The sequence below is a fragment of the Rutilus rutilus genome (genome assembly GCF_951802725.1).
Source record: "Rutilus rutilus genome assembly, chromosome: 24".
Taxonomy (NCBI): domain Eukaryota; kingdom Metazoa; phylum Chordata; class Actinopteri; order Cypriniformes; family Leuciscidae; genus Rutilus; species Rutilus rutilus.
This window is the reverse complement of record NC_140228.1, coordinates 22798339-22825762: the sequence shown is the minus strand read 5'-3', so window position 1 is coordinate 22825762 and position 27424 is coordinate 22798339. Positions and strand designations below refer to the sequence as shown.

Sequence of the window (27424 nt, the reverse complement as noted above, 5' to 3'; positions counted from 1 at the left end):
ACAATTTTAACATTGACAGCTAATTTTTTTGTGTTGAGCAAAGAAATTGAGAGTAGAATAAAAAGAAACTGAACACAGCGCTTGATAGGACTACCCTTATCACTGAAGTGTTTGTGGTCTCTTGTTTAAAATACAAAATGTTACAATATTTTAGAGATGGATAAACAGAACATGACAGAAAATTTACAACCCAATTTGTCAAAGTGACATACAATTATTATTCGTAGCGTAACCTCTGTGTGCAATATATATGTAAATATATAAGGCTTTGCTTACCTGCTTGGTAATAAATACCAAGGTGCTTTGTTTAGAGGAATGTTTGCGTGTGCAACACAACTTAAGCTCTATTAACTCCATGCTGCTGAATTTCAACTTATCCTTCAACTTCAAAAATTAATTTTATATGGCAAAGCTTACAATGGTAGTAGTGAGGCAAGAAAAAATCGTTAAAACCTGGACTATTTCATAATTATAGTTCTGAGACTTAAACATTATACACTGAAAACATTTTTAAGGCAAATGGGCTAATTAATTAATAACATCTACATTAATAAGTACATCTCAGCCTTTAAACCCTGTAACGTTGCCCCTATAGACTTAAATTGTAAGTGCATTAATGTAGTGTAAACATAACTGATGCCTGATGATTCTGTTGATAGAGCCTAAATTGTTTTGAACCTGGAACAAGAAACCTACTTAATTGTCATTGGTCTAAATACAGCGACACGGCTAACTCTTTTGATGTTGATGACAACATGTATTATGATTAATCATTGCAATTGCTTGCTTTTTTATTGAGTAAGCTCTATTCTAATGGGAAATATGCAACGATGAAAATGTCCATTTTTAAGGGACACTTTCACACAGTTGGGCAGGCAACACTAATTAGGTTACTGTTTCTTGGAAAATTGAGTTAGTTGAGGGGATGAAAGGGAGAGAGAAAAGCTTTTCCTCATTTTATCATGACATGAAATGTCAGTCCTCAGTCTCTCTTCTTTTTTTTTTCTTCTTTTTTTTACTTTATCTAAGCAAAGACTCAGACACAGTAGAAAATAGGTTGCGTATCAACTCTGATTTAGGCGCTTACAGAATGACAGCTCTGTTTTTCAGCATATATTGAGTTATTGTTGTGTTAAGTTGTAGAGCTAAGAAACTAAGTTTGAGAATAGCTGTTTAACTCTCTTCCCAGCTGGTTTGGACATTGGCACCCTACCGAATGATCAGTCAGCTTCCCCTCATCCTGGCTCTTCTCGAGGATCTCGGACACTACAGGAGGAACCTCTGGATGTAATACTAAGTCCTGAGCTGGACAAGATGGTTTCTGATGGTAAGAGTCATGCATTTTTTCTTAAAACAGTTATTCTCATTTTTGTGCTGCTTTTCAATACACCAGAGATTAATTACATGTTATCCTTGCTTTTATAGCATGTTACATAACATTTTTTTAATCACAGATTGATTTTCCCATACAATTGATATTGGTATCTGGCAATTCCTTCCTCCAATTGTTCCTTCCTTAGCCAGCAAGTGTTTTTCCTGGCAGCTTTTCTCCCTTGTCAATTGTGATTTATTGTTTGCAAACTGAAATGTAATAACTGAAAAATAGTATTTGGTTACATCTTTATGGCTTTAACTCTTTTTATGCTGTGATATATTGAGTCATCTTTATATTTCACTAGAGGTTGGGTTTTGTATTATTGGCCTACTTATAATTATATTTCCTTGTTTACAGGGGCCATTCTGAGCAAGTTCTACAAAATTCCAGGTTTGTTGCTTCCTGAAATATTCTGCAAAAGAACAGATGTTTTAAATGTTTAAAAATTTCTCCTGTTTAGAAAGGTGTGTAAAATGTCTTGCACCAGTTTGTATTCATGCAGTGTTAACTAGAGATGTAAAAATGTATTGATGATTCATGATGCGTCATTCTCTGACAACGAAAATTCATCAATTTAAACTGTTAACAGTATTCAATGTATTATTTGCCAAATCTCTTATTTTCAGGTTGGTAAAATCAACCAAATAAAAAAAGTCGGTAACACTTTATTTTACAGTGTCCTTGTTACATATGTTACATGTACTTACCATAGTAATAACAGTAAATTATGCATAATTACATGCAATTAACCCTAAACCAAACCCTAATCCTACCCTAACACAATAGTAAGTACATGTAGTTAATTATTATTATTACTCAGTACTTAAATGTATATTTACACTGTAACAATGACACCTTAAAATAAAGTGTAACCAAAAAGTATTTCGGTTATGAATATGTATGTTCTACATTCTATTAATTCTGTTTAGAACTGGAGGGTAAGGACGTGGAAGACTTATTCACAGCAGTCCTCAGTCCAAGCGCCAACCAGCCACCTCAACTTACTCATCCACCCAACACTGCCCCCAATGCCTCAGCCACAGCAATGTCTCTCCAGAACCCAGGTATCAAGTTGTTTATCTCCTCAGATGAACAGTCAAGTAAACCACACAGATGTAATGTTGTACTGTGCTTGAGTATCACATGTAAACTACACAGCTCATTATGTGAGTGCATGTTTCTCCATGGTCTCATTTGCAGGAGATGCTGCAGGAATGTTCCCACGTATGCCTATGATGAATGGCATGATGGGGCCAAACACACACATTATTCCGAACCCCATTATTGCTGAAGCTGGAGTGTCTGGCACATTCTCTTCCATCCACCGCATGCCTTTTCCAGAAAATGTGACGTGAGTGAATTCTGATTTTGAGTAACACAGATTGGTACTGGCATTTCCGTTAAAAAAATCTATATAGTTTCAGTGGCTTATGAAAAAGACACTTAATTGCTTGATATGTCACTACAGGGAGAAGAAATTCAGCCAGATTGGGGGTGATGTGATTGGTCCCTGGGCTTCTCCTGGTCCCGTGCCTGGATCTGTCCCTCCACCAGAGGTGGAGACTGACACCATGTCCAATGCTCAGAGGAGCACGTTAAAGTGGGAGAAAGAGGAAACGCTTGGTGAAATGGCCACTGTGGCTCCTGTTCTATACACCAATATGAACTTCCCTAACCTTCAAGATGAATTTCCAGGTGAATGGATTGTCCTAATACACCAAGTAGAATTGCAAACTTGAAATGGAGTCAAGTTAGAGACCAACCATCTGATTTTTTTCACAGATTGGGCGACTAGAGTGAAGCAAATTGCAAAGTTATGGAGGAAAGCTAGTTCTCAGGAAAGGGCACCTTATGTGGTAAGATGCTCTTTTATTAAGCCTCATAAATCCTAATATATATAGATTTGTATGTATATCAAAAGTTTTGACTTTTTCACTTGTCTCTACCCCACTAGCAAAAGGCGAGAGACAACCGAGCAGCCCTTCGTATAAACAAAGTTCAGATGTCTAATGACACAATGAAAAGACAGCAACAGCAGCAGCAGCCAGTTGATCCCTTTGATCCCAGCATTCCCATGGACACAGAGCTGCTCTTCAAGGATCCGCTCAAGCACAAAGAATCTGAGCATGAACAAGAGTGGAAGTTCAGACAGGTGATTGACATCCCAAAGGATGTTTCATTGTAAATGCTAGATTGATGCAAAATCTGCAGTTGATGCGAAACAGGGTGTCTCAACCTCTGATAAATGCTTTCACCTTGGGCTGATCAGTACAATATAATCTTTAATCAGAATGTTGTTTTATAGCCATTTTGAATTAAGTTGAGTCTAGGCCTATTTTATAGGATGTGAAATCAATTTGATGTGATCAGCAAATGCTATAGTTTTGCTCATTTCTCAGAATGAAACGCAGTATGTCTGGACATATGACAAAGCTTTGCATCTTAGTCTTTGAGACATTATAATTGGAAATAACAGTGTTAGTCAGTGCTGCTTTAAAAGTTAAATGTAAATAAGTATAATGTTAATATTTTATTATGCGTGTGCATGTTAGTGGTCATTGTAGCATTATTTTCCGTTATCTTCATATAAGTTAATACTTTTTAGACTTTACATTCAACATTGATAGGATCCCAGGTTGAGGTACAGTTCTGGCATACATCTGCCAACACTTAGTAACAAATATGGTCTGATAAAGTGTTTACTGGGAAAAAAAAAGAAAGACAAAAAATATATCAGTGCTGTAAATCGATAAAAAAAATTAACATCAGGTCGGATGAGTGCAGAGACGGCTCTGCGTGAGTGGTATTTACGACAGTAACGTTAAATACAAGTACTCCACAGCGCCTCTAGGGGTCGCTGTTTGAGAAAAACGGAAACTGCATAGTGTGCCTTTAATAAACAGTAGTCAACATTTGAAGTGGATCTCAACCTTTCATCAAAGTTATACATGAATTTTGAACAATACCCGTTCTTGTCTTAGGACAACTTTGATTAACTTTTTTGATCCACTTCAAATGTTGACTACTGTATTTTATAATGTAATCATTTCACAGTTAAACTCCAAATTAATGTAGAAACAACATAAAGACAGTATGTTTTAAATACTTTAATCGTTTAATGGCCTATTTTTATGAATGAAGGCCAGTATCACTATTACTAATACTGCTACTGATGTCTCGATGAAAATGTTTTTTCCCCCATTTTAAACATTATAGCCATTCAACATTACAGTGTAATTGAAAGCTATAATTTTTTACATTTTATAAGGCTTCAAAAAATCCTCACATAAATGTCATATTTACCTGTGCCCTTCCTATCTGTCTAACAGGTAGGATATATAGCCTACAGAAATGGAATAAAGTTATCAAACAGTCTGCACTGCATAAATTATAAATTAAATATAGATTAATCTTTATTAAAGCTGTCACTTTAAGACCTGCTGCACATGACATGGATATCACACGCCTCACACTCTACGTTCATTTAAGACGTTATTTAACTCATTTAAGACTGCTCTTATGAGAATACTCGATAAAACAGACATTTTGGCATAATTATGTGTGTTATTGTTCGTTAAAATACGAAGGAGAACTCGATTCTGGTGCACATCTTTCTGTGCGTCATGCGTTTCAGGACATTCACAGACAGCGTGTTTATCTTTTTCGTCTTGTCGCACTTGAATGATTTAAAAGCATTTGCATGGATAAAAGCATGATCATATAATGTAACGCTAGCAAAATGATGACAGAAAAAACATGCTGCGTTAATTGCGTTAAATAATTGTAACTATATACATTTTGGCAAAAAATATATAAAATCAGCAATGCAGTCTTTTAAGTGCATTGACTTCACTAACTGGTACCTTTTTTCTCTTTTCTTTTTTTTTTACTTTTTTGTTTGTTTTCATGACAGCAAATGAGACAAAAGAGCAAACAACAGGCAAAAATTGAAGCCACACAAAAGTTAGAACAGGTTAAAAATGAGCAGCAGCAACTTCAGAAACAGCAGCAACAACAGCAATTCAGTGGAGACACCTCAGAATCTGGTAGTCAGAGTCCAGTGACAACTCAAACCAGCAGTGGTAACACTTCTCCTTTGCAAGAATTGGCCTCCAAAGATGGCTTCCAGATGCTTGAAACTGTAACATCGGGTACATCAACAGATGATGTATTTCTGCGTCCCCAACCTCCACCCCCTTCATCCACAGCAAAGACCCCTACCCAGGACACTCAGTACATGCAGGGACCCTCATCTCAGCCTCAGTCTCCTCAAATGTTTTCACCAGAATCATCTGGATCCCGTCCTTCTTCTCCATGGGATCCATATGGTAAAATGGTGGGAACCCCCAGGCCACCACCATCTGGGTCAAGCACGCCTCGAAGAGGTTCTTTGTCTGACGTTCAAGAAAGGAATAGGCCCTCACCAGCTCATGAATCCTTTGGGTCTCCAACATCCACCAGCACAGACCCTTATGCAAAGCCTCCAGACACACCTCGACCATCAGACCCGTTTGTGAAACCTATGTGTCCACCCAGACCAGGACCATTATCTGAGCAGCAAGGACGAAACTTCATTAGTAGTGTCATACCTGGAGACAATTTTTCTAGGCCAGGGCAAAGATCGGAAGTGTACCAGCGCATGGCCCATAGCCGCATGGTTCTCTCTGACCCCTACTCTAGGCCACTGTTAACACCTATTCCAGGGAGTAATGAGTCTGGATCTGTGCCAGTGTTCAAAACACCCATGCCTCCTTCCCAGTTTCAGCAAGACACATTCAGCGCAGCGCAGCAAGGCATGAGAAGGGGCTCGTCTGACGCGTTCTCTCAAATTCAACACTCTGACCCCTATTCACATCAGCCTCTAACACCCCATCCATCAATGGGAGATGGTTTCAGTAATGAGGGCAGAATGATGCATCCAGGACAAGGAGGTCCTTTTGCCCAACCATTGCCCATGAGCAGACACCCTCAACGAGATCCATATTCACAGGCACCATCTACACCTAGACCAGACTACCCTCAACAAATGCCTGATCCATACGCTCAGCCTCCTGGTACTCCAAGACCTCATGATCCATATGCCCAGATGCCTGGTACCCCAAGACCACACTCTGATCCATATCCATCCACAACTAGAACTGTAACAATTGATCCGTTTTCTCAGTCACAACCTAATAGTCGCAGACAATCTCCTTCTCATGCTATTGATCCATATGCTCAGATGCCAGGTACTCCAAGGCCTTTTCCGGGAGAGAGATACCCTAAATCACCAGGTAGTCAGAGATCCTCAGATCCCTTCTTAAAGCCTCCTGGAACTCCTAGGCCAGTCAAAAATGAAACTTATGATCAATCACCAGGAACACCAAGGCCAGTTCTTCCTGACCCATATTCTCAACCCCCTGGTACCCCACATCCAGGAGCTGGCCCAGAAGCCTTCTCCAGACCAAATCCTAGATTAAACTTTGTGGCCCATCAAACAGATCCACTTGGCCATCAAGCACAAAGTAGGATGCAGGACCCATTTGCTCGTCCCTGTGCCCTTGATTCTCAAACCCCCAAACATCCTGTGATTTCAGATGAAAGTCTCTCCCTACAACAGACAAATCCTAACCAGACACCTATTCATGATCCTTTTGAACAAGCTTCACTAACCCCATGTTCACAAACAGGGGAAAGATTGTCACATGATGTTTCAGTAAACAAAGGCAACCCATCGGATTCACAGAACACAATGCAACCACCACTTGGAGAGACTGAAGAGAAAATTAAACAGGTGTGAAAACATATTAAGTATGGTTTCCATTAGATAATATTTACATATCCCTTTTTCTGTTTTTTTTAATGATGTAATATTGATTGTTTACTCTTATTGCTCTTTTTTAGCGCCAAAGACTACGGCAGTTAATTCTCAAACAGCAGCAGCAGAAAAGTGCAATCAGACTAGAAAAAGGACTCCTGGAGGTAACTGCTACTGCTGCACCTGGGACTCCAAGACATTGGTCACAGGACGATTCTGGACCTCAGAAGGATGTTTTTGGTAGACCCCCACCTCCATACCCAGGTACTATGAGATCATCACCAATTACTGCAGGACAAAGATTTCCTGGAACTTTCCTTGCCGATCAACATGGGTCCATGTCTGATGAACCCCATTGCTCCCGGCCACCATTACCCAGAGACCTGAACAACATGGGCATGAGACTGCAAGGACAAAGGTAAGTGCTTTTCCTCTATCAATTGTGCTGTCAAACTAGTAATTCATTTAATGTTCAAGTTATCTTGAAACCTAATTCCTTCCAGATTTGGATTTCCTCCTGGAGCTCCAAACCAAGAACAGTTCATCAGGCCCCCTCACCAGATACAAGGTGGACCAATGGTTGACAATATCCCACCACATATGAAACGACCTCTTTCTGTTGACATTGCTAGGCAAATAGGCAGTAATCATCAGATGGGCCTTCCCCAGCATTTTCCACCACGTGGCCTCTCAATGCAACAACATAATATAATGGGTCAACCATTTATTGAACTTTGTCACAGGGCTCCAGAGAACAGAGTCAGATTACCATTTGGGCCACCTAATGCTTTGGATCATCCTAATCATCCCCAGAGACCCCCTCATGGCTTCATGGGAGGCCAAAATATGGCCTTTACGGGAAATCAAGGTCCCAGAATAATGGATCCGATGTTGGGCCTTTCACGTCAAGGATCAGTCAGTCACATGCAGACTTCAGCTAATATGGATAATCTGCATCACCATACAAATACACAACAGAATACACTGGCAGTACCACTTCGCCATTTGGTCAGTAGGGATTCAGTTACTCCCAGCGAATCTGCACTACTCCCTGTCACAACATCTGTACCAACAGAGGAAATCCCATTGCCATGTAGTGATGGTGTTGAGAAGCTAGAAACGGATGACTCTGCTGTGAAGGACCTTGATGATGTGGAGGTCAAAGACTTGGTTGATGAGGACCTGGACAACCTGAACCTTGATGCAGATGATGGCAAAGATTTAGACCTGGAAACAAATGACCTTCATCTTGATGATCTTCTGGAATCTGGAAAGTTTGATCTTATTGCTTATGCAGATCCTGAGAACCTTGGGGACAAAAAAGACATGTTTAATGAAGAACTTGATCTGAGTGATCACATAGAAGATGACCATGGGGATACCTCTGATCTTCAGAAGGCCTTGTCTGAAAAAAGAAATTCCAGATGTGAAGGTATATCCTCAGCTCAACCTAAATCAGAGGCCATACAAGGTCCTAGTAATGTCAAACTAGAAAAAAGTCTGTCAAAAGAGTTTCTGGATTCTCAGTCTGAAAGAACTATCAAAACTGAGAGCCAAGGTTTTGGAACCTCAGTGGATGACCATCAGCCCATGTGTAGTAAAAGTGGTCAAGATGATGTCTCTGTTCTTTTTGAGGAGTCTTGTGCAGATGTACATCCTGGGTCTGCTCCAGTCTTGTCAGGCCTGTTGATCAAGGAAAAGCTAGGTGAAACTAGGAGTGAATCCATAATTTCTCCCATCTCGGGTGACCCTGATGCCCAGACAAATCTTGACTCAAACATGAGTATGGTGATGCTGCGAGGACAACCCGAAGATCACGGGATAAACCCTGGAGTAACAATGGGGCACAGAGTAGATCCACCTCTAACCCAAGGGCCAATATTAGGTAACCCAAATTTGATGCAGTCTGGGAACCCGCAGGTACCAATTCAAGGGTTTGGAGCTTCACAAGGACAGCAAGTGGATCTGAACCTGCCTATAGTTAGTGGTCAGCAGCCTGTTCCCCATTCCTTAAACCTACAAACTCAACAGGGCATGTTCAATCCAGGGGCCACAGGACAACAGGGGTCTCAAGCGCAACAAAGTCAACAGAACAGACCTCTTCTGTTAGATGAGCAGCCCCTTCTTCTTCAAGATCTGCTGGATCAAGAGAGGCAGGAGCAACAACAGCAAAGGCAGATGCAGGCCATGATTCGGCAACGGTCAAATGACCCTTTTTTCCCTAACATCGGTAAGCCTATACTCCACTTAGACTAATAGACTAATTGATAGACTAATTGAGGCTGTTGTACCTGTACATTGTTAATAATGTGGTTTAATCTTGATTTGATTCTATACTGTCAGCAGCTCTTATCTTGCAGTCCTATATGTGTAGTTATTGTACAGTTGTTGAATATAAGCTTATCTTGAATGTTAAAGGGTAACTAAACCCCTGGTCAGAGCCTGACTCCACCCACTGGCAATATTTGAAAAATGCTAGAAAAGTGGGCAGACCCCAACGGAGATAGAGGGGACGAACCGTGAGCGGAAGGGCGTGCACCTGAGAGTCCTGCTGTCAGACTGTCTAAAATGGAGAGTTTGCTCACAGGGTCGCAAGACGATGTAAATATGCATCTGATGAGTTTTATCGAGTTGATGTCAATAGCTCTGTATAGGCATATTCATATTTTTCAGCTCTGTGAAAAAATCCAGCAAAATGCGCCGACGCGTTTGTCGATCCCAGAGGATTAACTTTAGCCTAACCATAAATTGTGATTTAAATATATATGATCACTCACATCAAGACGCCGCTGCGGTGGTGGAGTCCATGCAGGATCGAGGAACAGCGTTTGGCACTGCGTCGCTGTTCAGCGCGAGCTGTGTGGAGAAGCCAATGTCCACCTCTATTGTATCGTTGGAAAAGCAATTCCGCGTAAAATGCAGGTTTTACACTCACGGTCTTCCAGGCCAAGTGCATGCAAACACTGGCGCCTAATTTCCAAGTCTGCTGGAAAGCTATGCAGTTGCACCCAGCAACACTATACCTACCACTGTACTAAATACAGATAAATCTACGCTAGCTCATCCAAGGGCGTGGTGAGCTCGTACCAAGGGAGGGCGTGGTGAGCTGGAACCAGCCTTCGTCACGCAGTACCGTTTACGTCACGCAGTACCGCAACATCCAATAGGAAAATTCAACTGTAGTAGCCACCGTTCAACCTAAAGAGGGCAGCACTCAGACGTTTTTACACCATATATTGTAGAATTAAAACACTTTATACCCAAATGTCAAAAAAGTTACTCGAATCAATGAACAACACTAATAAAGCCCCATTCTTACAGATCATTAACAAAAAAAAGTTGGTTTAGGGTTTAGTTACCCTTTAAATATTTAGAATGTAGGCTTATATGTATATTATACTTTCTTTTCTTTTTTTTTCTTTTTTTTTTTACTCCAGTAACTTGAATACTTGAAATGTGAATATAATTGTGATATACAAATCACGATCCTGTAATTTATGTGGTGATTTATATTACTTTGTAGACTTTGATGCAATTACCGATCCAATCATGAAGGCAAAGATGGTAGCTCTAAAAGGGATCAACAAAGTGATGGTACAGAACAGTATGGGTATGACACCCATAGTTATGAACAGGTAAACACTTGACTTTACTATGTAAATTGCCTCCTCTAAACAATTACTGCACTATTACAAAAAGCTTATTAACTTGATTGGACTAATTATTTACTTATAACTAAAAATGACCACATGCAGTTTTCAGTGGTTTATTTTTAATGGTCAGTGATACATTTCCTTGTGTTGAATACTCCTTAAATTTCCTTAGTGGCAGAGTGCAACAGATTCCAGCATCACATGCCCCAGATACAGCCGGGTTTTCACAACATTTTTTGGTATGTCCACGGGTTTTAGCCTTATTTCCTCTTCTTACCAGCATTAAACGTGTTCTAATGGCATATACAATGATTTCCTTTTAGGATGGAAAGTTGCCACCACAGATTGCGAGACCCAATCCCCCTAACTTTGGACCAGGGTTTGTCAGTAAGTTTTTTTTTTTTTCTTTTTTTTTTCTCTCTCTCTTGTCAGTAGTTACCAATGAGTTGACTAGTAAGTGTTATTTTATCATTGTAATCACTGTAAAAGTAAATCAATTGAGGCTGGACATCCCATAAATCTTATATGTGTTTTTATTTTTCAGATGATTCTCAGAGAAAACAATATGAGGAGTGGCTTCAGGAAACTCAACAGCTTCTTCAAATGCAGCAGAAATTTTTAGAGGACCAGATTGGGGCCCATAGGAAATCTAAAAAGGCTCTCTCTGCAAAACAGCGCACTGCAAAAAAAGCTGGACGGGAGTTCCCAGAGGAGGATGCAGAACAGCTGAAACATGTGACTGAACAGCAAAGTGTGGTTCAAAAGCAACTAGAACAGGTAATATAGTTATTTAAAGGAGGATAACTATAAAATCATCCACCCAAATAGTTTAAGCCATCTTAAGTCATGGTTTAACGTGGTAAATCTTAATTGTTTTTTTTGTTTTTTTGTCCTTTTGCCAGTTGCTTACTTTGTCTTTTTGCCAAATGCCAATTGAGTTAAAAAATTACATTGGGCAGTTCACACATTGGGCCTACCAATCAACTTTCGACTCTATTTTAAGAGCCACCCCTCACCCACATACCACTTAAAGTGGATGCAAGACAAACTGTTATTGTACAGACCATGCCTATATTAAATCAGGAAGTTTCCTTATTGTAGATTTTCATTACGCATTTAAGCAGAAAAGATGAGGCAGTGTTGTAGAGGTTCTCAGACGTAGAGGTTCCAAAATATGTTTTGCGTTTTAGCCACACGTCACCTAAAGTGAGTGAAAAAGTGTCCTATGACTCTTTCCTCCTTTAAATGCGGGGCAACTGCTAATGAGTCTCACCTTGACATTAAAGAACAATCAAATATTGTTGAACAAATAACAATTATGTAAATTAGAGGGAGTTTGTCAGCTAATCAATCTAAAGGATTTGTGAGATATTGGATAACTTGTAGAGCATTTTACTGTATTATTGTCACAAGGAATGCAAGTCTAGTAAAACAGATTTTAACAACAAAAAGATAAATAATTAACACTACTACTAAATTAATACCATGAACAATAAAATAATAAAGTGCATAAGATGCATAAAATGTAAGTGATTACATTGAATGTTACAAAAGTACCTTGCAGCGAAGGTTTGTCAATCCGCTTTTGTCTCTCTGGCATGGAGACTCGAGACATGCTGTATTTGTTATTGTCTCGCTGGATGAAGATTCTGGATGTTGTGTGTCTCTTTCCCCACAGCTTCAGAATATGGTCGTGTCTCTTGCCGTCTCACAAGCTGTAAAATTAGAGCATGGGATCTGTTGCTGTCTCTTCCTTCACAGGCCAGAGACAGAACTTGTTTGTATCTATTAAGGTCTCTCTTGACAGACTGGAGACTCAGAACATTGTATCTGCTATTGCCTCCCACCACTCAGGCAGGAGATTCAGAACTTTGTATCTGTCAATGTCTCACTTGATGGCCCGAGAATCAGAACAAGGAGTGTCTGTTTAAAAGGTACATTTACCCCTTTCTGATGAGGAGGAGATTGCAATTTGGCCCTTCTCCATTCCAGTCCTGTGATTGGGTGCTGGCATCAGAGATGGCACACACAGTGTGGCCCAACCTTCTTTCCCCTTGTGGAACTCATTTGCCTAATCTAAAGCACATAGTAAAACAGTATCTTTAAAGTTTTACCAGTGCATTACTCACTTTCCAGACCACCTCCAGAATACCTTTGGCAATGTTCAGAACACAAGTTTGAAATGTCATTCATGCATTCATTTTTTATGTTAACAGCAGCATTTGTGTAAGATGTTGCACTGCAAATAGTTGTCACTGAAATCCTATTTCTCTGAATACCGGTAATTATGAAATGGATTTGTGGTCAATTTATGGTTTCCAAACACAGTTATGAATGGATTTGGATGGATTCTTGTGGAATGTTTCAGCCACCACTGCTGCATCCAAAAAGGAATTATGGCAGTCCGGCCTAAACCTTTGGAATTAGTTTGGGTTGCCTCGTGCAGACGGGAAGGAGCTGAAAACAGAGATGTGAAGTCAGACACTTTCTGGTTCCCGTAGTGACGCTCACGCTGTGTTTGCATACTTTACCACAGCTGAAGTGAAATAAATGCAATATTTGCCAAATACACAGATGTTTCAGAGACATTTACATTTAATACTTTATTTACTTCTTAATACAGCATCTGTTTGAACAAGAATAATGTTCAACATAAACCTATACTAGTGATGGCACAATACCAAAATTATGACTTCAATACGATACCAGACTAAAATACCTCAATACCGATTCTGAATCGATACCACAGGAAAAAAAACTTACAATTCATTGTTTTATAAATTAATTTTAAAAAAAAACTTAAAACTCACTTGACTAGCATGTTCCTGCCCTGCTTTTTGACCATTTCCCTCCCCTTTATTAAATATAATAATAATTGCATGCCAGTGTGTATGTCCTTACAGAGATGTTTGCGACATTGACATTAGTATCAATCATGTTAACTTTCGCTAACCTTTTGCAATTGTGAACAGGTTGGGATGACCTGATATAGTCATTTAATATTTATTAACTGCAATTTTATAATTACAATATAGATATTTAATTTAATATTTTTTTTATTTTTTTTAATAAGCAAAAAAGCAAATTACAAACAATATGACAAATACCATAATAGACCATAAAAGTAAACAGTGCTTCATTTCTTTTTTGAATGCTACTGTTAAATAGACCTACTGTAGCTGAAAAAAGAAAAAAAGTTTTCATTCTATAAATTAACTATAGACTAATTCTTAATAAATAGATTATGTAAGGGATAATGTACATCTAGCCGGTTGTTCTCTCAGAATAACCCCCGAGAGAACAACCGGCTGGATGTGCATATCCTGCTTACATGGCTACTTGCCACATAAGTAAATAATTATACATGAAATATTGGCAATCTATTAATAAATTAGTTTGAAAACAAAAGAACATGGATCAAAGTTTTGAACTTAAAAAATGTTTATTTTAGTAAAGGATTTCTTTACTATAGCTTCTAATTTTAATATACATTTTTGTTTGTGGCTTTGTACTAGGTCTATCAGTAAAGAGGACTGTGCGGTGCCAGATAGGCGAACAACTTCTGGTGTTGTCTGTAGAAAAAGAATTGTCTGTAATAGGGAGCAATTATTGGAAAAAATTACCGCAGTCAATAAGACAGTGTTCTACATATTACACTTTTAAAAATCATCTTAAGTGTCTAAAATCTCTAAAACATAAAACAAAGGATAAACAGTTGAACTAAAGCAGTTATAAATGAGAATCTGAATTTTTAAAAAGCCTGTGTAAATAACATAAATATTCTGAAAACAATCTCAGATTCAATTCCCTAGGGGTCATGAACCCCATGTTAAAGAACCTTGTTCTAGAGACCTGTGTCTAAGATGGTTTGCCCTCTAATTATTTTTTAACTGTCGTAACCTTTCCGCACATCAGTGCATCTAGGGCCTCAGCGGAGCTCAGTTCCTGATTTATTCTCTGACATTATCACTAACCTACTGTTATACAGTAAACTTTTTATTTTATTTTATTTTATTTATATAAACAGGATTATATCTTATGTTCACACATATCCGTCCCTCTATTATTTCTTTAGATACGGAAGCAACAGAAAGAACATGCTGAGCTCATCGAGGAATACCGTGTTAAGCAGCAACAACAGCAACAGCGCCTCCAACCTACTGTGATGGGTCCAATAAAGGCCATGCCAGGAATGCAAGGACAGCCCCCTCCAGTGATGCCTGGTGGACCCCCTATGGGCCAGCCTATGATGGGTCCTATGCTGCCCATGCAACAACCCCACTTTAATAAGCCTACTCGCATGCCCAACGTGCCAAGTTGGCATCCCAGTGCTACTGGACCAATGACTGGACCCAGGATGCCACCTCACCTGCCCCCTCAGATGCCACTACCTAACCCTGCCCAGCCTCTCCAGGCACAGCCACCTTCCCCTATGGTTCCAGGAGGTAAACCTGGGCAGCCTGGTACTGTAGCTGGAGGGAATGTTGGAGGAGCCAGTAGTAGTGCCCCTCACGTGAAGTTTGATGATAATAATCCATTTAGCGAAGGCTTCCAGGAGCGGGAGCGTCGAGAGCGCCTTCGAGAGCAGCAGGAGAAACAGCGGGTGCAGCTCATGCAGGAAGTGGAGAGACAAAGGGCATTGCAGAGGCTAGAGCTGGAGCAGCAGGGCTTGGGGCTTGGCCCCAACAACAGTGGGGATGTTCTTACCCAGATGCCCTTCTATAATTCTGACCTGTCACAGGAATTCATGCAGACACCCAGGACTCAACAACAACCACAGCAAATTGGCGCAATGTTCCCTCAGCAAGGAAATATGCCATTAGATTTTGTGAGTCCAGGTCCAGCCTTTTTGCAAGGTGGCGAGCGCAGGCCTATGCCTGGGAATGGTTCCTTTGGCCCAGATATAAGTTCTAATTTTCAGCCTAAGAACCCCATGATGCATGGTTTCACCCCAGGTCAGCCACGTCCACCTGGGTTTGGAGGGCTTGGAATGCCACCCCACAGTGGAGGTGAAACTTCCTCATTTGGTATGGATTCCACAACTCCTTTACCTCCTAATTTCCCTGGGGCAGGACAGTCCCTTATCCAGCTCTACTCCAACATTATCCCTGAGGAGAAGGGCAAAAAGAAAAGGAGCCGAAAGAAGAAACGGGATGATGATGCAGATTCGGTCAAAACTCCCTCCACACCTCACTCTGATATCACTGCCCCACTTACACCATGTGTATCAGACACCTCATCCACACCAACACGCAGTGTTGCCATCATGGGAGACCAAGACGCTTTAGACCAAGACCCACTTTCTGGAGGTACTGCACTAGGGCGACAGTCCAGCGTGGGGTCGGAGGCAGAGAGAGGCCTTCTCTGTGATATCAAGCTGGAAAAGTTAGAAGCCAGTGTGTGCCAGAAGGCTGAAGGAGAAGCAATGATTGGCCATAGTGCACGAGGAACTGGTATAGTAAAGACAGAAGAGGGCAATGAGTTCATCTCCCCCAGCCCAGCATCCAAGAGTCCAGTTCAGAGCACTAAAGGGGACACTGGGAATGAGTTGCTCAAACACCTTCTGAAGAACAAGAGCACCCCTCCTCCTTCCTCAGCTTCTCTCATACATCAGATGTCCAATGACAGTATTCAATCAGAGGAAGAGGGCCTGACTGACAGCAAAGGCTCTTTAAGACTGGACAGCACAGATTCTTTGGTAAGAGCTCTATGGCTACACAAGACTACTATGGCTACTTGTTCTCTCTACACAACCAGAGTGAAGAATCGTAATTTTGGGATGGGATGTTTAAATATGTTAAAGATCTAAAGAATAATCTGTCTAGCTTTGAATTTAACATTCAGCTCTTAATTTTTAAGAATGCAATTATTTTAATATGTCACATTTGCAAAATACAGAATTATCAAATTGTTGAAGGTAGATGTTTGTTTATTAGCTAGTCCTGTTCTCTCTTTTACATTTGGAGTTGAAAGAGTTGTTTATTGTCTATAGAGTGGCATGAACAGCCAGACGGGGAATCCAGATCTAGAGCCTTCCATGCCAGAGCAAAGCAAGAGAAAACAACGCAACAAGCGGACACCAAAGAATGGGGCTGAGAAACCGCCATCACGCTGGAAAAAGAGGAAGAAGGACGACGAAGAGAGACAAGCCGTGTACACTAACACAGACACGCTGATGACTCAGCTCAAGCAGGTAAACATTCACTACTATATACCCCAAAATATACAATACATTATTATGATAATAATTGTTATGTACTGCACTTTTGTTGACCTATAATCTATAGTGAAGGGTACAGGGTACAATTATAATTGAGATGTATACACCTGATGTCTAGACTTTACCTATTATTATAGTCATCTCTAGAAGTAATTTAACTGTAGCTTAGCTACAGTGCTGACATCACTTGTGGTATTTGCTGTAGAACCCATTTAAAACTTTAGTGAGGCTTATGACTGAAATCAGCCAGTAAGTTGGTTGTGGACATCATGTGTATGTATTGAACTGTTTCACTCAACTCATGTTTCCTTCACTCTCATCCTTACAGCAGCTTTCTATGCTGCCACTGATGGAGCCTTTGATCAGGGTAAACTTTGCACATTTCCCCCTGTATGGCAGTGGGCAGTTGAACGGTGAGAACAGGCTCTCTGGATCTTTTGGAAGTGCATCATTGGATGGAGTACCTGATTACTACTCGCAACTCATCTATAAGGTTTGGCTTTAAAGTCCTCTGCTTCTTTTGCTATACTGTAGTTATGAAAAAAAAAAGAAAGAAAAAAATTTGTTTTGTTTGTTTGTGCTTGTAGCAAAACAATCTTAGCAATCCTCCAACACCTCCTGCCTCACTGCCCCCCACACCGCCACCTGTTGCCAGGCAGAAGCTGTTGAACGGCTTTGCCACCGCAGAGGAACTGGCCAAGAAGGCAGAAATTATGGGTAAGCATGAGAGTATAAATCGTTTTAAATCATTTAGATAAAAAGTTTAGTAAGTACAGCATTCAGAGATAAGATTTATATTTAGTTGGGCTGCTCCCTAATAGTCGACGCGAAGAGGCTTAGTCGACCAAACTTTTATTAGTCGGTTAGTTGCAGGAAAAAAAAAACCTCCGCAGGAAGTGGAAGTCATGCCCATGAGGGACAGATCGTTAACAGCGGGTTCTTATAATTACAGTAATGTCGAGCAAGAAATCCAAACGTTTGCCTATCATCCATCAACCTCAAAAATGGCTTATCATTTGAAACATGTAAGTAACTTGGCTGCCCGCTCTAACATTAATCTAGATAAATGTGTGCTATTATTGGGCAATATCCAAGTGTTCGTGCGGAGTGTGGAAGGTAAAGTATTAGCGCGCTTACTGCATGACATGGAGGCGCCGACTCGATCACTTGTATTTTTTTTCCTGGTAACAGTGGAAACAGTTTTATTCATACAGAGAAGAGCAATGCATGATTTTAAACTCTACTTTTATTTGTATAAACTCACATGTGCTTTTGTAAAATAAATAAAAACAAACAGGATATGCTTTCTGCCGTCTCGGTCTCTGTGAACTGGAGCGCGTCACAAAAATTAACCGAAACTCAGCGTATATGCTACTTGCCTCACAGACATGAGAAATATATCTATAGTAAGCTTGAAATGTCTACTTTTAAGATAAAAAAAAATAAAAAACAACTATTCTCTGATTATGTAATCCATATGAAAGTTGCATTTCTTTCTGAAGGCACGTCCACTATACTGCGGAGATGGCGAGTCAGCGTCGTCAACTTCATCTTTGCAGCCGACACTGACTCAGAAAACACTAGTTTATTAATAAACAATTAAAATGCCTTCTTTCTATTTTTTTCAGACACATTCATAATCATTACGGTGCTTTGCGGCCAGCTTTATGTGCACACTTGAGTGCAGAATAGGCTATATACTCCACCCCACATGTATTTAAGTAATTAAATTAACATAAACATGCGATTAGTCTGATTAGATGACATTGGTTTGACCTTTTCTAAAGGTTTAGCACATCCTTTTACTGGAGAAAAAAAATGTAAACCCATACACACATTAGGGAACAACATTTAAAACTCAAATAGTTAATGAACATACTAAATCTTGGCTAATAACTTACCTGTAAAATACTTATAGTTCATAATAGACAAGAAAATATTAAATGTTTCATATGTCATCAGGGACACGGGAAGTGGGGGTGCTGGGGGTGCTGCAATTGTAAATGCAATGCATATGTTAGTTCATTAAAATGTATTCATTTTTAGCATTTAGTCATTTATTTGTAATAAACACCTTAAGTGGGCTATTTAAAAATTGTTATATATGTTAAATTATGTTTTTAAAACATAAGCGCAGAGTGTATTGTGTGTGTGTCGAAAGAATTTGTCCGCAGCTGCAAAAATAAATAAATAAATAAAAAACACAGTCAAAAACCCCACTGTTAGTGTCTTGTAAGGAACAGGCAAATATGTAAAATATAGCAGGAGACATTTTAATTGTTTAATAATAAAACTTTTTTTTTTTTATATCAGTGTCGTCGGCTATAGCCATGAAGTTGACGAATCGCGATCTTCGCAGCGCCAGAGAGAAATGCACATTTCATACGAATTAGGCCTACATAAGCAGCGCAGTCTGTTTTCTTTCGTTTTGAATTGTTCTGCTTAAAAGTAGACATTTCAAGCTATCTATATGTCTCAGGTCTGTGAGGCAATAGGCTACCTTATATAGGCCTACGCTGAGTTTCGGTTCATTATGAGATGAGCTCCAGGTTCGCCAGCGCCTCCGTGTCCTGATAATCTATTTTCTAATAGCCTTCTTATTTATTAAAACCAGACAATTTTTTGATGAAACATCGATTAAAAGTAAGATACAATTAATACAAAACGAAATTAAATTTAAAGACAGGCTTTGTGCTTTCAGTTTGAGGTCTCTGTGAAAGTTTTAAAACATTCGTTTAGTGCCGCTTTAGAGCGCTCACGTCCGTAATGGAGAACTGTCTGTTACATGTTTTTTTCTTTTTTTTTGTGAAATAAATTTCTAAAAAAATGCAACTTAGTCCAGTGCGACTTAAGCTATAGGCCTATGTTTTTTCTTCCTCGTGACGCATTTTTTGACTGATATGCGACTCTGGAGCGACTTATAAAATAGGCTACGGTAAGTTATTTATTATTTTTGTGCAAATGTCCCATAAAGTCCCATCCTTTAAGGATTAATTTATGTCCCGTTGACCGGTCCATTGCGTTACGAATAAAAGCAGAATCAATAAAGTCAAAAATGTGATGTGCAGTCAGGTTTAAGTGTGTGCTATTTGAACAAGTGTTCTCACTGATACATTTGTTGTGATTCGCGGAGATTTTGACGAGTTTTATAGTCTTGATATTGTTTCTTATTTAAAAGTGGTGACCCCCCCCCCCCCCCCCCCCCACACAAAAAAAAATCAGCACCCCCAACCTAAAACCTCTTCCCGCGCCCCTGTATGTCATGTCATTTAATACTGTAGGTATTTTTCTTATAATTATACATTAGCTATACAACCAAAAAATAGTCTTTGGTTAACATTATTTGTTTGTGATTACATCTCTTTAGTTTCTAAAAGTTTGGGTCAGAAGCAGCTCACTGCTCCATTCAAAGCTGAAGATGACCTGCTGGGACACACCATCACTCAGGGCCCAAAGACTGTTGATGTTCCTGCTTCGCTTCCCACTCCACCCCACAACAACCAAGAAGAACTTCGGTAGGTTTTCAGGGATTTTACACTTTTTTTTTTTTATTTTTTTATTTTTTTTATGTAGCCAATCTTTTGGCCATTAACAAAAATCCTAGCCCATAACAGTTTATTCTGCCCTACTTGGACAAGGAGGAATGATGTGTTCAATGACCAGCAAACAATTTCATTATAAAGCGGGTGCATCTTAAATGTCTGACACTGAGGGCCAAGCAAAATCAATACTTGTGCCAAAGATATCTACATCAAGTTTAACTACATCTTTGTGTGTGTGTGTGTGTGTGTGTGTGTGTGTGTGTGTGTGTGTGTGTGTGTGTGTGTGTGTGTGTGTGTGTGTGTGTGTGTGTGTGTGTGTGTGTGTGTGTGTGTGTGTGTGTGTGTGTGTGTGTGTGTTTTTTTTTGTTTTTAGATTTGATGCAATGAAACTTACAAAAAACTAGTTCTTCAAAAGCTTTCATTGTAACGTTATTGACTTTTCAGACTGCTCTTGACACATTTTTGTGTGCAATATGCATCAGTGCACCCATTGTTGACCATAAAGTTTTGGTTTTATGTCAATGTGTATATAATGGTTCTGTGTGTCTTTAATAGGGGTCAGGAGCATTGTGTGGACAGGGACACTCCAGACAGTTTTGTCCCATCATCTTCTCCTGAGAGTGTGGTTGGCATGGAGATCAGCCGTTATCCAGATCTGTCTAGAGTTAAAGAGGAGCCACCATCCCCTGCTGTCTCTCCAGTCATTCCTATACTGGATAGTAACGGTAATAAAAAAAAAAAGAGACAAATAAAGCTGAGAAAACATTTTAAGACATCATGGGCACACAGTTGATGCGAAAGCTGTTTTAGAGATGTGGCGGGGTGAGTGAATATAGGGAGGCATCCATTCCGCCACAGAAGGTAGACATAACTAATTCTGCATCCTAATTTTGGTTGAATTATAAAGCAAAATTGGATGTATGATTCACTACAATGCTACAATGCATTACGCAAATCTCATTGGATAAGCAATACAACACTCATATGTCATGCTGTTGTACTGAATATCATCACTGCTGGAAAATCTGAGGACTCGAGTCCTAAGGCTGAATCATAGCCATGCCGATGTTTAGTACAACAGCACAACTGCATGTATAAAACTGCTAAATATAATTAATTAAATACTAGGGATTGAACGATTTTTTTTAAGTTGATATTTATGCAATTGAATCCACTGATGATATCATTAATGAACAAATAAGCCTGAACCTCGAGCTGCGACTCGAACACAGGTTGCCTTGTGCATAGCTATGGCATATGACACAGCGCTGCCCACAAGGCTATTGCTCCTACATAACAGCTTATTTTTATCAGTTCTTTTGTCTTTGGGTTGTTATATTTCTCACAGATTTCTGCTCGTTCTAAATCAGATTCAGATAAAGTAGCACAGTAAAAATTAAATTTATATGAATGCATTAGTGAGAGAGCCATTGCGTGTGAATTCATTCTACCTGGCAGCATATCTCTACTAATAGTGCAGCTGTGGGTTTTAGTTTCTAAGAAATATATGCTATAACAGTTTCTAAGCTATTTTATTGTTTATCACAGAACAGTGTTGGCAATACATTTCTGCTTATGTTTCTGTGCGCGCAATCCGCACGTGATGTGCGAGCTGTATGTGTGTGCGTTACAATGCAGCAGCGCATTCGTTTAGAATGGCGATTAACTTGCGTGTACAATAAGCTGTTTAAAATGTGCATTCACCCGATCAATTTTGAGCATCCAGATGGTATAAACAAACATATCTTGTGGAGCGGAGTATGCATTTATTTGTCATTTTAACTGTTGGAAATAGAGCATAAAAGTGGACTTCAAAGATTTCTTTGTCCTATTGCGCTCTCTATAGACCATGGTTTAATACTGGTGTGTACTATTGGTTTTTGTGCTTATTAGAGTTTTACCAAAGTCCCTTTCAAAACAAGTCAGTTCAGTTTGTAGCCATCTTGGAAACAAACATTTAATTTTCTCCAATTCCTTGTAATACCAGCGTTCCCGTCTCAGCAATATGCTGTCTCATAATTTCAAAATGCTGTTAAAAAATTCTATTAAAATCAGTTTTGAGTCAAGTCTTCTGTGTACTTTACATGAGCAGCAATATTTGTGTAGCCTGCCATAAAAGGTTGCTGCCTAAATAGGTAGTAGTATGCAACAGGGCAGCATAAGGTTTTGGAGCACAGCTGGATACTGTCAACTAACAAAACCTTGCTTTTTTCCCCTATAGGTTCTGAAGCCAGGCAGTGGGAAGTCAAGACAGAGCCACCAAGCAATTTCTTTGCTTCGCAATTTGGACAGCACTCTACATGCTTAAGAACTGACCTGGTGTCTGTATCTGTTACTCTGAACCCATTGGCAACACATGTGAGTGCCTGCAGTTACATTATCCATTCTATATCAGTAAAGACTTGTTTAAAGCAAGAATGATTACATCTCACCTCTGACCATGTGTCCGTTTGTTTCCCAGAATATACCAGGAGTGGTGTCAGCACTGGCGAACATGCTTTGTGTGTCCATACCCAGGAACTATGAGGTGATTCGCTCACCAGGCCAAGAGCACCGCAGCTCAATAGACATGTTTAATGAACTTAGGGTCCCCCCTCAAACTGCTCTGTTCCACCAACAGCCTGGTATGAGGCTCCTCAGACCACCAGGTGCCCCACTATCACACCAAACATTCATTGAGGGTAAGTATATGTGAAACAAGACAAGCACTCATTTCACCCACATCAACAGACTACTAGGTGCAAACAAATGCAGTTATTGATTTTGCTTGTCAATATCTCATGGCTGCATTTTGCAGAAACTTAAATACTTAATGTTTCTCTCAAATGGTTTAGTGACAGACCCCCAATTGTGAGGTACTATCTGTTGAGTTTATTGGCCGTTTTCAAAATAATGTTCATATGTATTTTTAAATCAGAGCACAAAACCAACATCGATTTTTGTTTTCACCGTGGTGGCTTGAAGTGCTCAATTTATTTAGTTTCAAATACATTTTCTCTTTTGTGATTTCAAAAACATTTTCATATTTTAATGACAGAAGTGAATTATAAATGCAATTCATTTGCTTAATCCTTATGTTCTGTTTGGGGTCTTAGAGATTTCATGACTACATGCATCACTAACAAAACTTGCAGCCTTTTTTCTTTCAGATGTACTTAAAACATCATGTTTGTGCTTAGATAAAAATTTAAGCAGTAAAAATATTAAATGCACTTCACACACACATAACACTTTTTCCGATGTTTAGATCAAGTTTTTTAAAAAGCTATGTAAGAATAACAAAGGTCTTTTAAACATCTTAACAGACAGTAATGGTTAACAACTAGACATCTTTGTTTACCTCATTGCAAGTTTAATTTATTTCAACCTATTCGTAAAACAGTACATGCAACTCACTTAAAAGGACAACAAAAATTGTCAAAACATACAAGCTTAGTCATGTAATTTGTCAGAAGTTTTCTGGCAACTGCATGATTTGTTGGTTTGATTGATATGTTTCTTATATTAAAGGTTCAGCTGCAGTCAGACCAGACTATCAGATGGGTGGCAGCAGTCCAGGGCCTAAACCACAGTGGTGCTCCCATTGCAGGGTGGTGATTCTTGGAAATGGAGTTCGAAAGTCCACCAAAGACCTGCCAATAAATAAACAGGTATTCAACACACATGTGATTAAAACTCCCAAATTGCCCTTGCCAGATGACTGTCATTTATAGGATATGTATTTTAATGTCTCCTGGATGCCTTGAGTCATTAGAACTCATATCACCCCCTAAGGGCTGTGAAATTATTTGTTCAACCAGTTGGTGTGGGTCTAGACTACATCCTCTGACACAGCACTGAAGAAGGATGAAGCCGAGGGTCATAAAGCACCTGAAAATGTGCAACCCCCTCAAAGCCCCTCAAAGAGGCACAGAATAGAGCTTCAATTATGCTAATCCGGCCCCTGATGGGAAGTGAAAATCTGCCCCGCTGCAGTCACTGAGTTAACTGACATTACTCAAGGGAACATGTGTACTGAGGCACGTTTTGTTTAAGGGTGTAAGATGCCTAGGTTCAAAAACCGTTAAGCCCATTTCAGGTCATTTAAATCATGGGGCACCTTTGATGTCTCCCACCCTTACCCCCTCTCTTTTCTTTTTATTGTATGCAAATCTAATTTCCTGTGTCATCAGCATAGGTTTGCAACATATGCAAGCTTTGATCTCTTGCCAGTGAGGCACTTCGATCTAATGATAATTTGCAGCAGTAGATGGAAAATGGCACGCCCTGTTTCCTGCCTAGGGTGAGCCTGATCTTACAGATGTTCTTTCTACAGGGCCATGGAGGATCTGAGGGGAGCCTTGTCTTCTGCAGCCATAACTGCTTTGTTCTCTATTCAGCCTCCATGCAGAACAAATTGGTAGATGGCAAAGTAAGTATAAACCACAACAAATTTTGAGTCACAAGCTGACAGTGTGGGATCTGCTGCTATATGTAGAAAGCCAAGTTATGTTACCTATTTTAATGACGGCTATAAATAAACTATAAAAAAAACTCTTGAATCAAGATTTACTGTGAAGTGTGTTAAACGGCCTCATCACTATTTTAAATATAACTAAAACTGCTGATGCTATTTTCTTTGAAGAAAACAGTTGCCTTATTGCCCAAAGAATACAAACTCAAAATTTCCTTTACTTCAGTGTTTAAGAGTGTTTTTGATTTCTCCTGCTCTCACAGCCAAACTTGCTTCCACCATCTGACTCTGAGGATAAGCATAATCCCACTAAGGTGTTTCATCAATACAGTAACAATATATCCGATCTTGACGTGCGCTGTTTGGCTCAGCTGCAGCCCAAGCAGTCTCCACCCCCAACTCCGATAATATCCTTCCCCTCCATCACTTCTGAGACACTCCGAGGAGATAGCAAGTCTGATACTCTAAAGGTCACAGTGAAGCTCAAGCCTCGGCCACGAGCGGTACACACCGGTGTGGATGACCCTCGATGTTCATTTGGGAAGCGCTGGAAAGCTTTACGTTGGAGAAAGTGGAGTGTTCAAATTGTGGTGCCTAAGGGTAACTACCACCTGCCAGGGGAGGAAGAGGTTGATGAACTACTGAAGAAACTGGGGACGTCTCTTAGGCCTGAGCCCATGCCCAAAGACTTGCGCCGCTGCTGCTTCTGCCACGAAGAAGGTGACGGGCTCACTGACGGGCCGGCCCGTCTACTAAACCTTGATCTGGATTTATGGGTGCACCTCAACTGTGCCCTGTGGTCTACTGAAGTCTATGAGACCCAGGCTGGAGCTCTGATTAACGTAGAACTGGCCCTGAGGAGAGGCCTATCGGTGCGCTGTACATACTGTCAGCAAATCGGTGCAACGAGTGGCTGCCACCGTTTGCGTTGCACTAATGCATACCATTTTACTTGTGCCCTTAAAGCACAGTGCACATTCTTCAAAGATAAGACTATGCTGTGCCACCTGCACAGACCCAGAGGAACCGGCTCAATAGGAGGTGGGCTGGCAGGAACCGAGCATGAACTTCGCTGCTTTGCCGTGTTCCGTAGGGTCTACGTGCAGAGGGATGAGGCACGGCAGATCGCCAGCATCATCCAGAGGGGTGAGCGAGAACACACCTTCCGTGTGGGCAGCTTGGTGTTTCACTCGGTTGGTCAGCTGCTTCCTCACCAGATGCAGGCTTTCCACTCGATGTCTGCCATTTTCCCTGTGGGCTACAAGGCCAGCCGGATCTACTGGAGCATGCGTCATGGCAACCGCCGTTGCCACTACGTGTGTTCCATCGATGAGAGAGACTGTGACCCTGAGTTTATCATCCGTGTGGTGGAGCAGGGTTATGATGACTTGGTTCTTACTGGATCCTCACCAAAAGGTAAGCAATAGTTTTGATAGCGCTGTCAAACCAGGGGAGTAATTATATAATAATTTCCTCGTGTTGTGGTGCAGGTGTGTGGGATAAGGTTCTGGAGCCTGTGGCGGAGAGAAGGAACGAGGCAGGATCTCTGAAGCTCTTCCCTGTTTACCTGAAGGGAGAGGACCTATTTGGACTGACTGTTTCTGCTGTTACCAGGATTGTGGAATCTGTAAGTGAAAGCCAAATCTTGCTTTTAAGAGCTTATCAGGTAAAGAATGCTCTGATGTTGCATTTGACAGATAGGAACGTTTAAGATGTGTTTGTGGGTATGGAAAGAGGCTGATCAGTTTAAAACAGAACAGAAACACTGAAAATTCTATTTCTGAAAGCACATGGACATTCATCTCTGAAATTACTATTTAACTTTCGTTGGCTAGGCAGACTCTCTAAATCTTTGCAATTGCCAAAGCAGAAAGAAATACCATTGTGCAAATAATTGATTTGTTTACATGTCTTGTTTGATGTGATAAAATGTCATACGCTGAAACAAAAAAGTTGTTTTGACCCGAGACAATTATACTATCTCTTATTTTGTGTAAATGTTCCTGGTGTTGTAACATTAATCTTTTGGGATTGTTTAGCTTCCTGGAGTGGAGGCATGTGAGCAATACACCTTCCGTTATGGCCGTAACCCTCTGATGCAGTTGCCTTTGGCCATCAACCCCTCTGGATGTGCCCGCTCTGAACCTAAAGCTTGCACACATGTCAAGAGGTTTGTGTTAAGGTATTCTGTATAAATTAACCTTTTTTCGTCCATGTTTGTTTTGGATTTCCTGCTTTCCCTGTGGTCTGTGAGTTGAACATCCATTCATGTCCCGGTTCAGCCCGTGAGCTCAGTTTACTGTTAGTCAATGTTGCCGATTTATCAATCATTGTGCATCCATTTTAATATGATAAGAGAAAGACTAAGTGCAGTAAAGCTATGC

At 40.2% G+C, this 27424-nt stretch overlaps 1 protein-coding gene across 5 annotated transcripts in view; it reads left to right on the top strand.

Moving 5' to 3' along the window:
* Positions 1-27424, top strand: part of kmt2ca (lysine (K)-specific methyltransferase 2Ca) — a 144579-nt gene that overhangs the window by 113029 nt on the left and 4126 nt on the right. For 3 of the 5 annotated variants that reach the window (XM_084399083.1, XM_084399082.1, XM_084399079.1), the window contains 27 exons: positions 1190-1327; positions 1733-1765; positions 2305-2439; positions 2576-2726; positions 2844-3070; positions 3158-3231; positions 3330-3527; positions 5289-7148; positions 7259-7590; positions 7676-9402; positions 10696-10807; positions 10998-11064; positions 11149-11212; positions 11370-11602; positions 14901-16523; positions 16818-17018; positions 17374-17538; positions 17633-17762; positions 20413-20560; positions 21143-21312; positions 22809-22945; positions 23049-23268; positions 24098-24237; positions 24903-24998; positions 25304-26456; positions 26531-26667; positions 27080-27222. In XM_084399083.1, coding sequence (XP_084255209.1) covers positions 1190-1327; positions 1733-1765; positions 2305-2439; positions 2576-2726; positions 2844-3070; positions 3158-3231; positions 3330-3527; positions 5289-7148; positions 7259-7590; positions 7676-9402; positions 10696-10807; positions 10998-11064; positions 11149-11212; positions 11370-11602; positions 14901-16523; positions 16818-17018; positions 17374-17538; positions 17633-17762; positions 20413-20560; positions 21143-21312; positions 22809-22945; positions 23049-23268; positions 24098-24237; positions 24903-24998; positions 25304-26456; positions 26531-26667; positions 27080-27222 — 9814 coding nt within the window. The remainder of the gene's footprint in view (positions 1-1189; positions 1328-1732; positions 1766-2304; positions 2440-2575; positions 2727-2843; positions 3071-3157; positions 3232-3329; positions 3528-5288; positions 7149-7258; positions 7591-7675; positions 9403-10695; positions 10808-10997; positions 11065-11148; positions 11213-11369; positions 11603-14900; positions 16524-16817; positions 17019-17373; positions 17539-17632; positions 17763-20412; positions 20561-21142; positions 21313-22808; positions 22946-23048; positions 23269-24097; positions 24238-24902; positions 24999-25303; positions 26457-26530; positions 26668-27079; positions 27223-27424) is intronic. The other 2 variants (XM_084399080.1, XM_084399081.1) reach the window with 2 other exon arrangements.